This window comes from Lissotriton helveticus, chromosome 2_1 (assembly GCF_964261635.1).
Source record: "Lissotriton helveticus chromosome 2_1, aLisHel1.1, whole genome shotgun sequence".
In the NCBI taxonomy this organism is placed as follows: domain Eukaryota; kingdom Metazoa; phylum Chordata; class Amphibia; order Caudata; family Salamandridae; genus Lissotriton; species Lissotriton helveticus.
In genome coordinates, this window is record NC_136059.1 from 11284967 (window position 1) to 11300346 (window position 15380).

General features: G+C 48.3%; 1 protein-coding gene across 1 annotated transcript in view; it reads left to right on the forward strand.

Moving 5' to 3' along the window:
• Nucleotides 1-15380, forward strand: part of LOC144819165 (uncharacterized) — a 285622-nt gene that overhangs the window by 29729 nt on the left and 240513 nt on the right. Inside the window, exon 2 of the mRNA XM_078677137.1 lies at nucleotides 2311-2466. Within this exon, the coding sequence (XP_078533263.1) occupies nucleotides 2377-2466 (90 nt within the window). The 5' untranslated portion in view covers nucleotides 2311-2376. The remainder of the gene's footprint in view (nucleotides 1-2310; nucleotides 2467-15380) is intronic.

The window sequence follows — 15380 nt, forward strand, 5'->3', positions numbered from 1 at the left end:
TAGTTTCTGACAACCATAGAACATGACAACTTTGCTCTCCTTAATCAAGAGTATATCTCCAGAGTCGTGTGAAAACAAAAGACAGCTATTTTACTCAGTCAATACGTGCATACTTAGTTTCACCAGATTGTAGAGAAAAGGATGAGACGGGCGTGTTCAATAAAAGGTGTTATTTATTGATCAGTCTCTTTTTCTCATACAAGAGAAATGAATCGCTACAGTTGCAATACTTAAGGTTAAGAAAAGTGCATACAGTAAAAGCAGGATTATAAAATAATACTGTAAAAGCATTGATATGGTTTCTTAGCCATATGATACTTTAAAATGGATAAAAGATATACATACATATATACATTGACTAATCGTTCTCAACTGGTGCTTCTAACTACGCCTACCCCGGTGTACCTGACCTAAGCCTAATACAGGGAGGGAGTAAGTAAGTAGCAGTTTAAGTTAAGTTTGTTTTGCCAAGAATCTGACTCAAGAATTCTCTATAAGGGTTTAGTCAGTTCAGTACCTGGGATTTAGAAGGCTGGAGGTCTAGTATCTCTTTCTCAGGACTCGGTATCCCAGTCACCCGCGAAGGTGGGCTGGAAACGCCGGAGGCTGGATTTCTCGGCAGGAGAAAAGGCAGCGTCTCTCTCAGCGCGTCAAAAGGGAGGGGCAGCGTCCGTGGGCTCTCGCATCAGCTGGGCTCTCTGGCAAGTAGTCACTGCTCCAAGCTCATCACCACTGTGTGTTTGCTTAGGGCAGCGTCGGTATATTTATACCTAAAAGGTGCCGAGTTTGACGTAAGGATGGACATAAGACGTCAATAAAAGATGTCATTAAGAACTGGTCGTTCTTACATTCTTTAGAGGAGTTCTCCAACAAAATCAAAACAATAGCAGCGGGGATTTCCCAGGTTGCTCGAGGCTTGGATTTGTTTAAGAACTCGTTGTGCTTTCTAGGGGGCTGGAGGAATAGTGATTGCTCAATGTGACAGCATGCGCTATGACTTAATCTGAAAACGGGTTTCTGTGCCGTTGTATGGACATTAGTGAATAATAACCGGACAAGGGTCAGAAATAGGAGTATCGATACAGGTCCCTAGATAAACATACTACACTACAAGCCATGCTCTTGCAGTATTATTTCATCTTACTGCTAATGCTGTACGTATTAAACTTCGCATTCTATCTTACGATTGTAGCGGTTCATATCTCTTGCATGAGAAATAAGACTGTTCAATAAACTCTTTTTATTGAATCGCCCGTCTCCCTATTTCTGTGCAAACTCTAGAAACAAAGCATGCACGATTGACTGAGTAAAAGGGTTATCTGTTTGTTCCACGATTCTCAGATTGTTCCGACTCTAAGAGAAACAAAGTTGTCATGTTTATGCAGTTGTCAGAAATGAATCCCTTGTTGTTCATTTAAGAAGTTTCAAGTGACCTCTGAGTTAGCTGTAACACACAAGTAATAAGTTAAGTTTATTGAACTCAATAGAGACATACTGACCTCAGTCTATGTCAAAATTATAGTGTATATTTTTCCAATGCGCAGGGCCTATCAGGGTTATAGGAACTACACTACACTCCCATCCCTCCAATATGGCCGACTTCATAACTCGTCCACTACTTAAAAGGAAGCCCCTCCTTTTACCAAAAGCCATCAACCAAAAAATGAAGCCAGCTACAACAGGTCAGTGAGGGGTGGGAAACTATACTGTGGAGAGGAAGACCTGGACTCAGAGTACTGAAGAGTGCCGGTAACTAATATGAGGAAGACGCTCACTGATGTCTCAATGAACATTTCACATACATTACTCCACTTTCAATTACTTCCATCGCTTCTACTATAGCCTAGTCAGGCTACATAAAACAGACTCTTCTGTGGCTCTGCCCTAGTTGACTCTCTAGGGAATCCTCCATCATACGTGCTGATTGAATGTGCTTCCAATGTTGATTGTTTCCAGATAACAACAGCCATGAAACCCCCAGCAGTGACTCTTCACCTTCCAATCTCTGTGATCCTCTCCTCCTCCTCAACTGTTTACTCTGTTTGCAAAGCATTGCTTGTTGTCCACTGTCAGTCATGCTCCTCTTGCTATTGTCCTGCTGGTTGTAAATGCTGCTTTGATACTTAAGAACATGTTTATATATAAATAATTAAAGATTTATTTCACTTTTAAGCTTGTTGGTTGTTGCTTCTTGTACCATGTCAACTGCTATCCTGTTATCCCCTCATTCGCCTGTGATTTTACTTTCTTCTCAAATCTATTGCCTCGCCCTCTAACTCAATCATCCTGTTTGTTGTCTTGTTCCCTCAGGCACCTCACATCTTTAGGACTCACAGGATCTTTGGAGCAGCGCAGGCGTGAAGACGCTCTTCCACCATGGGGAACTACTGCATGACTGTGGTCAATGAGACTCCGTACACCTTCAGCTTCGGCTTTGGCTATCTGGGCAGTGAGTGGAATATTCAGGTGAGTTTGGCCATAATGTACTACGACGTTTTCCTGTAGAAAGAGTGTCCTGTTCTTTGATGGGTCTGACCCTATATCCCTGGCATGTGATAGTGCTTTCCAAAAATTGCATAACATAACATATCCTAGAGGCTCACTTTTGTGGCCTTGGCAGAAATCTCATTCAATTGTATGAGAGGACTTGTGCTTTCACGCTCTGCTCCATCATACAATGTTCTTTTCCTGCAGACTTCAACTCCTCCTCCTTATCGGAAGGATCAGAAGGGCTGTGCAAAGTTTCTTAAGCCGTGGAGTACTGTGGAGGTCCCAAGTCTATACCTCTGTGAAGTTTGTGGACATTGAACACAATTGTCAGGTGTTAACTTACATATTTAATGAGAGAATATTTTTTCTAGTCACAAATTCAGAATCAGAGAGTTTGGGACTAGAAAAATGCTTTGTACCTCTGACGCTAGGGCTTACCTTACTCTTATCTTAAATAAAAGTTAGTGCCTTCAATTTACAAAACAAAGTCCATGTAGGTTTTTGTGCATGACTTAGCATCACAAGATTGATTACCATCCATCCATATCCCAGGAACTTCCTCTGACCAGGATACAGAATCCTTGTTTTGTGGTAAAAGGCAGAGAAAATGGTGAATAATCCATTCCAACAGGCTGGACCCAGGCCATGTAGGTGATCAAGGAGGCTAAAGTGCAATGGCCTTCAGACTCAGATGTGCCCTCCTCATTCCCTACCTGGTTCTCACCCATCCCCCCAGCTAATGGCATGGAAGCCTGGCTGAGGTTGTTGCTGCTTCCTGGTGGCCAATGTTTTTCAAGGCAATATTGATGTCATGGTAAGCGGTGTGGCGTGATTCATTTATGAATCCTTGGAGTATCAACCACATAAGGAATCCACCTTCATTGACTGAGACGTCTCGCGGAACTTGAGGATGAAGCTATGAGTTCAACCACCACTTCGTCAACCTGTATACCCTCAGCTCCCGAGGACCAATCAGGGGCTGAGAGTGATGCAGCTCTACAAGAGACCTGTATACCCTCAGCTCCCGAGGTCCAATCAGGGGCTGAGAGGGATGCAGCACTACAAGAGACCAGTATACCCTCAGCTCCCGAGGTCCAATCAGGGGCTGAGAGTGATGCAGCACTATAAGAGACCTGTATACCCTCAGCTCCCGAGGCCCAATCAGGGGCTGAGAGGGATGCAGCACTACAAGAGACCTGTATACCCTCCGCTCCCGAGGTCCAATCAGGGGCTGAGAGGGATGCAGCACTACAAGAGACCTGTATACCCTCAGCTCCCGAGGTCCAATCAGGGGCTGAGAGGGATGCAGCACTACAAGAGACCTGTATACCCTCCGCTCCCGAGGTCCAATCAGGGGCTGAGAGTGATGCAGCACTACAAGAGACCTGTATACCCTCAGCTCCCGAGGTCCAATCAGGGGCTGAGAGGGATGCAGCACTACAAGAGACCTGTATACCCTCAGCTCCCGAGGTCCAATCAGGGGCTGAGAGGGATGCAGCACTACAAGAGACCTGTATACCCTCAGTTCCCGAGGTCCAATCAGGGGCTGAGAGGGATGCAGCACTACAAGAGACCTGTATACCCTCAGCTCCCGAGGTCCAATCAGGGGCTGAGAGGGATGCAGCACTACAAGAGACCTGTATACCCTCAGCTCCCGAGGTCCAATCAGGGGCTGAGAGGGATGCAGCACTACAAGAGACCTGTATACCCTCAGCTCCCGAGGTCCAATCAGGGGCTGAGAGGGATGCAGCACTACACGAGACCTGTATACCCTCAGCTCCCGAGGTCCAATCAGGGGCTGAGAGGGATGCAGCACTACAAGAGACCTGTATACCCTCAGCTCCCGAGGTCCAATCAGGGGCTGAGAGGGATGCAGCACTACAAGAGACCTGTATACCCTCAGCTCCCGAGGTCCAATCAGGGGCTGAGAGGGATGAAGCACTACAAGAGACCTGTATACCCTCAGCTCCCGAGGTCCAATCAGGGGCTGAGAGGGATGCAGCACTACAAGAGACCTGTATACCCTCAGCTCCCGAGGTCCAATCAGGGGCTGAGAGTGATGCAGCACTACAAGAGACCTGTATACCCTCAGCTCCCGAGGTCCAATCAGAGGCTGAGAGGGATGCAGCACTACAAGAGACCTGTATACCCTCAGCTCCCGAGGTCCAATCAGGGGCTGACAGGGATGCAGCACTACAAGAGACCTGTATATCCTCAGCTCCCGAGGTCCAATCAGGGGCTGAGAGTGATGCAGCACTACAAGAGACCTGTATACCCTCTGCTCCCGAGGTCCAATCAGGGGCTGAGAGGGATGCAGCACTACAAGAGACCTGTATACCCTCCGCTCCCGAGGTCCAATCAGGGGCTGAGAGGGATGCAGCACTACAAGAGACCTGTATACCCTCAGCTCCCGAGGTCAAATCAGGGCTGAGAGGGATGCAGCACTACAAGAGATCTGTATACCCTCAGCTCCTGAGGTCCAATCAGGGGCTGAGAGTGATGCAGCACTACAAGAGACCTGTATACCCTCAGCTCCCGAGGTCCAATCAGGGGCTGAGAGGGATGCAGCACTACAAGAGACCTGTATACCCTCAGCTCCCGAGGTCCAATCAGGGGCTGAGAGGGATGCAGCACTACAAGAGACCTGTATACCCTCAGCTCCCGAGGTCCAATCAGGAGCTGAGAGGGATGCAGCACTACAAGAGACCTGTATACCCTAAGCTCCCGAGGTCCAATCAGGGGCTGAGAGGGATGCAGCACTACAAGAGACCTGTATACCCACCGATCCCGAGGTCCAATCAGGGGCTGAGAGTGATGCAGCATTAAAAGAGACCTGTATACCCTCAGCTCCCGAGGTCCAATCAGGGGCCGAGAGGGATGCAGCACTACAAGAGACCTGTATACCCTCCGCTCCCGAGGTCGAATCAGGAGCTGAGAGTGATGCAGCACTACAAGAGACCTGTATACCCTCAGCTCCTGAGGTCCAATCAGGGGCTGAGAGGGATGCAGCACTACAAGAGACCTGTATACCCTCAGCTCCCGAGGTCCAATCAGGGGCTGAGAGGGATGCAGCACTACAAGAGACCTGTATACCCTCAGCTCCCGAGGTCCAATCAGGGGCTGAGAGGGATGCAGCTCTACAAGAGACCTGTATACCCTCAGCTCCCGAGGTCCAATCAGGGGCTGAGAGGGATGCAGCACTACAAGAGACCTGTATATCCTCAGCTCCCGAGGTCCAATCAGGGCTGAGAGTGATGCAGCACTACAAGAGACCTGTATACCCTCAGCTCCCAAGGTCCTATCAGGGGCTGAGAGTGATGCAGCACTACAAGAGACCTGTATACCCTCAGCTCCCGAGGTCCAATCAGGGGCTGAGAGGGATGCAGCACTACAAGAGACCAGTATACCCTCAGCTCCCGAGGTCCAATCAGGGGCTGAGAGTGATGCAGCACTACAAGAGACCTGTATACCCTCAGCTCCCGAGGTCCAATCAGGGGCTGAGAGGGATGCAGCACTACAAGAGACCTGTATACCCTCAGCTCCCGAGGTCCAATCAGGGGCTGAGAGGGATGCAGCACTACAAGAGACCAGTATACCCTCAGCTCCCGAGGTCCAATCAGGGGCTGAGAGGGATGCAGCACTACAAGAGACCAGTATACCCTCAGCTCCCGAGGTCCAATCAGGGGCTGAGAGGGATGCAGCACTACAAGAGACCTGTATACCTTCAGCTCCCGAGGTCCAATCAGGGGCTGAGAGGGATGCGGCACTACAAGAGACCTGTATACCCTCAGCTCCCGAGGCCCAATCAGGGGCTGAGAGGGATGCAGCACTACAAGAGACCAGTATACCCTCAGCTCCCGAGGTCCAATCAGGGGCTGAGAGTGATGCAGCACTTCAAGAGACCTGTATACCCTCAGCTCCCGAGGTCCAATCAGGGGCTGAGAGGGATGCGGCACTACAAGAGACCTGTATACCCTCAGCTCCCGAGGTCCAATCAGGGGCTGAGAGGGATGCAGCACTACAAGAGACCTGTATACCCTCAGCTCCCGAGGTCCAATCAGGGGCTGAGAGGGATGCAGCACTACAAGAGACCTGTATACCCTCAGCTCCCGAGGTCCAATCAGGGGCTGAGAGGGATGCAGCACTACAAGAGACCTGTATACCCTCAGCTCCCGAGGTCCAATCAGGGGCTGAGAGGGATGCAGCACTACAAGAGACCTGTATACCCTCAGCTCCCGAGGTCAAATCAGGGCTGAGAGGGATGCAGCACTACAAGAGATCTGTATACCCTCAGCTCCTGAGGTCCAATCGGGGGCTGAGAGTGATGCAGCACTACAAGAGACCTGTATACCCTCAGCTCCCGAGGTCCAATCAGGGGCTGAGAGGGATGCAGCACTACAAGAGACCTGTATACCCTCAGCTCCCGAGGTCCAATCAGGGGCTGAGAGGGATGCAGCACTACAAGAGACCTGTATACCCTCAGCTCCCGAGGTCCAATCAGGAGCTGAGAGGGATGCAGCACTACAAGAGACCTGTATACCCTAAGCTCCCGAGGTCCAATCAGGGGCTGAGAGGGATGCAGCACTACAAGAGACCTGTATACCCACCGATCCCGAGGTCCAATCAGGGGCTGAGAGTGATGCAGCATTAAAAGAGACCTGTATACCCTCAGCTCCCGAGGTCCAATCAGGGGCCGAGAGGGATGCAGCACTACAAGAGACCTGTATACCCTCCGCTCCCGAGGTCGAATCAGGAGCCGAGAGTGATGCAGCACTACAAGAGACCTGTATACCCTCAGCTCCTGAGGTCCAATCAGGGGCTGAGAGGGATGCAGCACTACAAGAGACCTGTATACCCTCAGCTCCCGAGGTCCAATCAGGGGCTGAGAGGGATGCAGCACTACAAGAGACCTGTATACCCTCAGCTCCCGAGGTCCAATCAGGGGCTGAGAGGGATGCAGCTCTACAAGAGACCTGTATACCCTCAGCTCCCGAGGTCCAATCAGGGGCTGAGAGGGATGCAGCACTACAAGAGACCTGTATATCCTCAGCTCCCGAGGTCCAATCAGGGCTGAGAGTGATGCAGCACTACAAGAGACCTGTATACCCTCAGCTCCCAAGGTCCTATCAGGGGCTGAGAGTGATGCAGCACTACAAGAGACCTGTATACCCTCAGCTCCCGAGGTCCAATCAGGGGCTGAGAGGGATGCAGCACTACAAGAGACCAGTATACCCTCAGCTCCCGAGGTCCAATCAGGGGCTGAGAGTGATGCAGCACTACAAGAGACCTGTATACCCTCAGCTCCCGAGGTCCAATCAGGGGCTGAGAGGGATGCAGCACTACAAGAGACCTGTATACCCTCAGCTCCCGAGGTCCAATCAGGGGCTGAGAGGGATGCAGCACTACAAGAGACCAGTATACCCTCAGCTCCCGAGGTCCAATCAGGGGCTGAGAGGGATGCAGCACTACAAGAGACCAGTATACCCTCAGCTCCCGAGGTCCAATCAGGGGCTGAGAGGGATGCGGCACTACAAGAGACCTGTATACCCTCAGCTCCCGAGGTCCAATCAGGGTCTGAGAGGGATGCAGCACTACAAGAGACCTGTATACCCTCAGCTCCCGAGGTCCAATCAGGGGCTGAGAGGGATGCAGCACTACAAGAGACCTGTATACCCTCAGCTCCCGAGGTCCAATCAGGGGCTGAGAGGGATGCAGCACTACAAGAGACCTGTATACCCTCAGCTCCCGAGGTCCAATCAGGGCTGAGAGGGATGCAGCACTACAAGTCTCTGGGGCCTGTAGCACTCAAAATCTACCCTTGTGACGGGTTTCCAGGAGGCTTTGGCACCACAGAGACCAGGCACAGCTGAAGGCTCACTACATTGACTGGGACTTCCCTTCAAAGGGTAAAGTCTCACTCCTGAAGTTTAGTGTGAAGTAAAATGTCAAATACAGAGCTAATAAACAACATACAATAAATCACATTTGTATTCTGTACTAATATTTTCATGAAGTATCGAACTTTTATTGAATTTAAGGTCAATAGTGTAGTGAAAACAGTTGTGGTGCAATTAATCAACCAATCCATGAACTCAGAGGCACTGACTTCCTCTAGTAGAAGGGCCTCCTCTGCCCGGTTCATATTATAAAAGGTGACACGTGTGCATTTGGTGGCTAGTGCTGCTTAGGTTGGTCGAGTCTGCTTTGCACATTTTATAATGTTCAACTGCCCTCCAGCCATGACTTTATGCCTATGCATCCCAACGCTATCTTAGCATATAGTTGTTACTGCAGGCAGTCGGGCAGAAGATACTTGTTGGAAGTCCAATGCGGCCTACATGACACAGACTCAGCAATTAAGGAATGGTGGTCACAGAGGATGAAGAGTGACTAGATCAAACATCTTCTTGGCACTATTTTACCTAAAAGCACAGAAATGACGGAGCCAGACTGACCTGGATTGCAATGTCCCCTGTCTCTCAAACGTCGACAGGGAGAGAACTGGATGAACACAGATGCTGGTGGGATGAGATCTTCATTGTCAGGCCTGGATCCAATTGTGATTCCCTGATGTTGCACAGGTCCTTGGCTTCAGGCAGAAGGTCATTGCATGATCATTCTCTGCTTCTCATCAGATTCTCAGCACCTCAGCATATGAGTAATTTTACATTGTTGCTCTCATTGCAGCAACAACAGGTCTTGTCCTCATTTCTGGATATACCTCTTGCTTGATTTCCTGTTTGCTGCTGCAGCAAACTATTTGATGTCAAATGGTACCTGGCTCACATGGCCAGTTTATATGTATAGAAGTGGAAACTGGTGACAAGCCAAATGGCTGGTCAGATTTCAAGTTACACCAACAGTTAGGTGGGCTCCAACCAATGCCAAGAGCATCTTCTTGCAGGTGCAGCTCAGTCCTATGGACCAAGGATTCCAGAATATGCGCATTCCGTCTGGCACCCATGACTTCAATGGCTTTGTGTATCTGACCCGGTCCTTTAGACAACCTGGGTTGCTCGGGTCAGTTGTGGGTGAGTGGTGGGCAGCACATCTCCTTTGGGGATCTGTTTGCCTTTAATGTGTTCCTTTGCTTAGGTGAGAGGCTAATATTCTGGCACTGGCTTGATTCAAGAACAATAACACTAAGATATCTCTGCTGTTTTGATGTGGATGTGAGTTCATCAGCAGACACACAGTGCTTGCATTACCATGTCTGATTCAGAAATATGGGAGTCAGGAAAGAGCAGATCAGAGTGTAGGAAGGTGGAGTATGTATGTACTACTCTCACAACTTTGGATTCACTATAATAAATCACTAACTCAGCCCAATGTATACACATAAAACAGCTTTTTATATACATTTAGACACCTAAACAAACACAATCAGATGAGTATAACAATAGTTATGGATTTTACAACGAAAAATAAATCACTGCATTTCAACACTGCAAAACGTGAACATTGCAGTCAATTGTAAAAAGTACTAGTGACAATCGGCCACTTGCAGGTCAAGTTGCACAGAACACACTGAGAGCTACTGTGATGCTGCTCCCAGGACCAGTCCATAACAGTCGGTTTACCTGGCTCGTAGAGTCTGGCTGCAAAGTTGCTCTGGCTGTCCATGTTGCTGGAGCAGGAGCTGTGAGGGAGCTGGTTTTACTGGTCAGACAGTGCTGGTGAGGAAACCGATGCAAAAAGTCAATGACAGGACTGCCAAAGTAGTTGGTTGAAGGTTCTGTGGTGTTCCTTCAAGTTGCATGTAGTGGTGTCCGGACTGGCCACCAACAAGCCTTGGCATTGGTAAGATCATCGTGAAGCTATTTCAATGTCCGGATGTCTAGGAGAAAAAGGTAGCCACCAAGAAACTTGCTGGAGGTCAGATCTACATTTCCCACTATGAACTGGACTATCAAATTTTGGGGGATCCGATGCCTAGTGATTCTTTGGTTCCGGAGGTGTTCTTTTACCTGTGGGCTGCACTGGACTAGTGGCACTTGTCCAAGGGAGTCTAGAATTGCCTTTGGCTCTCAAATGGGTCCCTCTGAAGGGGGATACAGTCTTTGGTCTGGGACGAATCGCAGTTGTGCAGTTGCAGGGTGGTTGCCACAGGGTAAAAGTATTGTACCTTTTTTTTGTGCAGGTCTTGAAGTCGCAGACTTGAGTCTCTTCTTTTTCGTCTGTTACAAGTCAAATAAAATCTGATCTGAGGTTCTGGAACCAGGGGTGTTATGCTATGTTATTTGATTCTTGATATAGCACAAAGGCTCATCTCCGGAGGGACATCTCAGTGCTGCAGGGTGGGCAGTAAGAAAAAGAGGTGGTTAGAACAGCCAGGTTTTTAAGCGTTTCTTAAATTCCACTAAGCTTGGGCATGTTTGAATGGAAGGAGGACATTTATTCCAGTGACGTGGGACATGATAGGGCACAGCCTCCATATTTGGTTGTGCGATTATGTCTGCAGCATAAGAGAGATAGCTCCCTAGATTAGAGTTTTCTATTTGGAATATAAGGGGTGAGCTTATGCATGGATATTTTGATCCGGATCTTGGTAAAGACTGTCAGTGTCCGAGTATGGAACCCTTCCTTAAACAGACAGCTGTAAGCCACTGTTAGGATTTGGATCTTTTTGTTGAGCAATATATGTCAGCAATGTATGAAAGTGATTTCTTTTCAAACGACATGATAGTCTTAGGATTTTGAGGCAATCAGTCAATATACACAGGCAGCGTATCCATTTCTCTTGCTGCTTTTTCACATGTCTGAAGGGTAGCCCACAACACGGTTGACGAGACACCGAGGGGAACAAACAAAGAAAACAAAAGAAGTTCAGGCTACTGCCCTTCTTTAGTCAGAGGGGCTGGGGTTTGTCTACCTCCACCAGTGCCCTAACTGTGAAGTGGGTAGGGGAGGGATTATGTGTGCTTAAATTGGTGTAGCTCGTAACCCTGACCACCAAACCTTTAAAAAAAATAAACTTGCAGCTGGCACTTGCCTGAGTCAACGATCCTCCTGGGCCGTTGCAAGGGGAGATCCAGCCTCCTTGTTCCCCATTTGAGTGCCAGTCTCGTTCGTAGTGCTCTAAAAACATCTCTCGCAGTCCATGATATCCTACCGCTCTGGTGAATCCTCCATGACCTTTGGGAATTCCTCTTCTCTCTCCTCGGCAGTTCAGGACCTCGCGTCCTCTTCTCTGGTAGTTCTTTCATCCCGCTCCTCCTCCTCTCTGAGCTCTGTCCGCCAACCACCCGAGTTTGTCTCGGGTGCCACTTTTTGTTCCTCGTTGATTGGGGTCACATTCTCACAACACGACTGGTGGTCTAGACCACCTCCTTCACTTCCTGGTCGGCAAGTATCCACAGCCATCCTGGATACATCGCTAAGCTCACGAACGTGAATGGGGAACGCTTCACAGTCAGGCAGAGCAATTTAAATAGTGATATCTTTAGGACGGGAAGCCAGTGTAGATCTTCAAGTATGGGGGCTGAGGAGGTTTTAGGGGGCAGGCTATTAACCGTACTTGCTGCAGTATTTTAGATCACTTGTAATTTGTCCAGAAGGAATTTGATGGAGGCACAAAACAAAGCATTTCCATAGTCCAGGCTAGAAATTATTAGCGGCTGGATGAGAGTCTTTTGTGGGTGCAGTGGTAGCCATGTAAATATTATTTTTTTTGAAAACGCATGGTGCCAAACCATGTGCCACATACAGTGACAATCTGGATTTGCATTGATAGTTGATCGTCTAAGATTATACCTAGATGTTTTGCAGTTCTAGTGGGGAGCAGAGCCACTTGTGCTGGCCACCACTCAGCATTCCATAAACTTCGAGCTTTGCCTAACAATATCATTTCTGTCTTTCCTGCATTAAGTTGGAGGCAATTAAGGGACATCCAAGTAGCAATCTCTTTCATGCAGGGGAGGAATTTCTATTTAATGCTGTCTATATCTTGGCCAAATGAGATGATCCATTGTGTGTCATCTACAAATGAAAATGTCTTCAAACAATTGGATTTAATGAGTTCCACTTAAATCCTAGATTTGGGGGAGTTATGGGGTTTGGGTGTAATTGGCCAATAGGCTACTATCCCCAGTGCCTAATCCACCCATGAGGTGACCTAATGCTGGCATTTGTGCCACCTTTGCTACCCAGAATCCTCCATTCTGCCACTTTTAAAAATGGCAGGTACCTTCTTTGGCTGTACATTCCAGGTAACCAACCCCATGGGGTATGGCTAACGTTTTGGAGGTGTACACTTCCTGACTACCTAATTTTGACCACCTGTCTGGGAGCAAATGTGCCTGTTGATAGGGGGATAGCTGCATCCCTCCCGGGAGGCAGCCTGGATTCATATCAGAGAGGGTCAAAGAGTTGAAGCTCACCGACTTTATTCGTCACTTCATTAGCCATCCTGTTATGGAGGGAGGAGTCGCCTTCCCGTCCAGGCCTTTGCTTTTGACTCATGGGGTGGTCATACTTTCTGGCAGGGGGTCAGATACCTGCAAGGTAGCCACTTGGGTACATGCCACTTCAAATCAATCCAACAAGGGAATCATATCAGGTTTGAGGCGACAAGTTGTATGATACCAAACATGACATATTTCAGTGTGACGATAATGGAAAAGGCAACCTCAGGGGTGCCCAGTGCCAGCCCATGTTTTGCTTTAGCTCCCTAATCATTTATAGTAGCCCTTAATGGAAAGAGGCTACTATGGGGTATTATAAGCTTGCACGTATATATGTTCACACCTTGAATATTATGCAACCGGCTTTCTGGGCTCAGGAGGCCTACCTCAGGGGTGAATGGCATATATTAAAAATGTTACTTTCATCTTGCCACACATGGTTAGGGCAAAGTTGAGTTTGAGCCGTTTGAACTGCTCATGCAGTCTGCAATAGCAGAACTGTTGTCATCTGTAAACCTGTGTGACTCAGCTTGGCACAATCAGTGCTCCAGGCCCTGGTGACCCCTGTATCTCCCATACTCTAGGTACCACTGGTACCACATACCAGCAACTTATAAGGGGGTTAAAGTAGTTGCCATTTGGGGTTACTGAGTCCCATGTTTCAATTTTAGGGAGAGAACACTGCACTGGGGACTGGGCAGCAGGATCAAGTGCACTTTCGGAGTCATAACCATCAGCATTGGAGCAAAAAGTGTGGCAGTGACTCAACCAAAAAGGCCACTTTATCACATGCCCCACCCCCAGACAAAAGGCGATGAGCAACTAATCCACACCCTAGTAGTTCTCTTCATCTAAGTGGAAAATCCTAGAAAGGCTACGTACTATGGCATGGTCAGTCTTAGGTCTGTGTCCTACTGTAAAGTCCATCCCTGAAGGGAAATAAATGGGCCACCTCAACAGCTTGGGGTTATGCCCTCTCATCTACATCAGCAATCTGGAATGCCTCCAGTCAGTTTGAACCTTACAGTGAATGTTAAACGAGTATGGTCTCAGCTTCTGCAGGGTCACAATCACAGGAAAGGCTTCTCTCTCAAAGGCACTCTAACACTGCACTCTAGGGAGGAGCCACCTTCTAATGTAGGCCATTGCAGATTCTGGCCTTATTTATTTGTGACAGAATTACACCAATGTCAAGTTCATGAGCATCTGTCTCAACTATGAACTGTATTAAATAGTCTGGTTCTTTCAAGACAGGTTCTAAGTGTGTAGTCGCTTTCGGGTGTCAAATGCCTTTTGGTATCCTTTTGTCCAGATGACCTTCTTAGGCTGGTTTCTGGAGTTGATATGAGTGGATGGGGCATAATGGTCCCAAACCCCTTCACAGAACTCCTGTAGGACCCAATCAAGCTAAAGAGACCCCTGACTTGAGTCTGGGTCATGGGAATCTCCAACTCCATAATAGTCTTTTGGGTTTGAGAGGTTGCACCTACAATGTGGCCCAAGCAAACAACTGAACTTTATCTGGCTCTTATCACCCTTGATAGTTAGGTCTGCCTGCTGCAGGGCCTGTAGTAATTCCCTTAGGTGGACCAGGTGATCCTTTCAGGTGGAACCAAATACAGAAAATTGATTCCGATATGCTGTGTAAAAGTTGTCCAGTCCTGAAAGAACTCAATTCACCAACCTCTGTAGCTGGTGCATTTTCCAGTATAAAAGGCATCTCTTTGAATTGAAAGTGGCTTTCATGGGTTGATAAGGATGATCTCTCTTTGTCCAATTTGCCAACACCTTCAAGTTAAATCTAAGGTAGTCAAACCTTTGCTGCACCCAGCTTATCAACAAGCTAACCTGCTCTTGGGATGACGTGTGCATCATTTTTAGTGAGTGCATTTAAACCCCTGCAATCCACACAGCCCATATCTCCGGTAAGTAACCATTGGAGCTGTCCCAGGCACTGTCAGAGGGTTCTACCCCTAGCAACTTGCTGACCTCCGCTTTGATGCAGACTTCAACTTGGTCAGATAGTCTGGAAATCTTGTTTTTAACAGAGAGGCTGTCACCAGTGCCCGCATCATGGACATGAGTCAGTCCAGGGGTCAAAGAAAAGAACTCAGCAAAGTAATTCAGGACTTACAAACGGGTTACTGTTGTGCAATAAGAGAGTCTAAAAACACAACACCCTCGACTGAACCATCTTTGGGTTGTTTGACAGTCGGTCGGTGGAGCATTGTCAACTCAGCTCTGTCTTGATGGGACTTTAAGCAATTTGCATGGAGGACTCCTACGCGTGCCTCAGTCTGCTAAGTAGTTGATTGCTTCTTTCTTTGTCACACTGGGATAGGGCCCAGTCCACCTGTCCTGGAAGACACTGAGAGCCGCAGGCTCTAGCACCCAAACCAACTGACCGGCTTGGTACTCAACCAGGGCTAACCTTTGGTCATGCCAATGGTGCTCGAATGTGAATGTACCTTAAAAAAAACAAGAGGC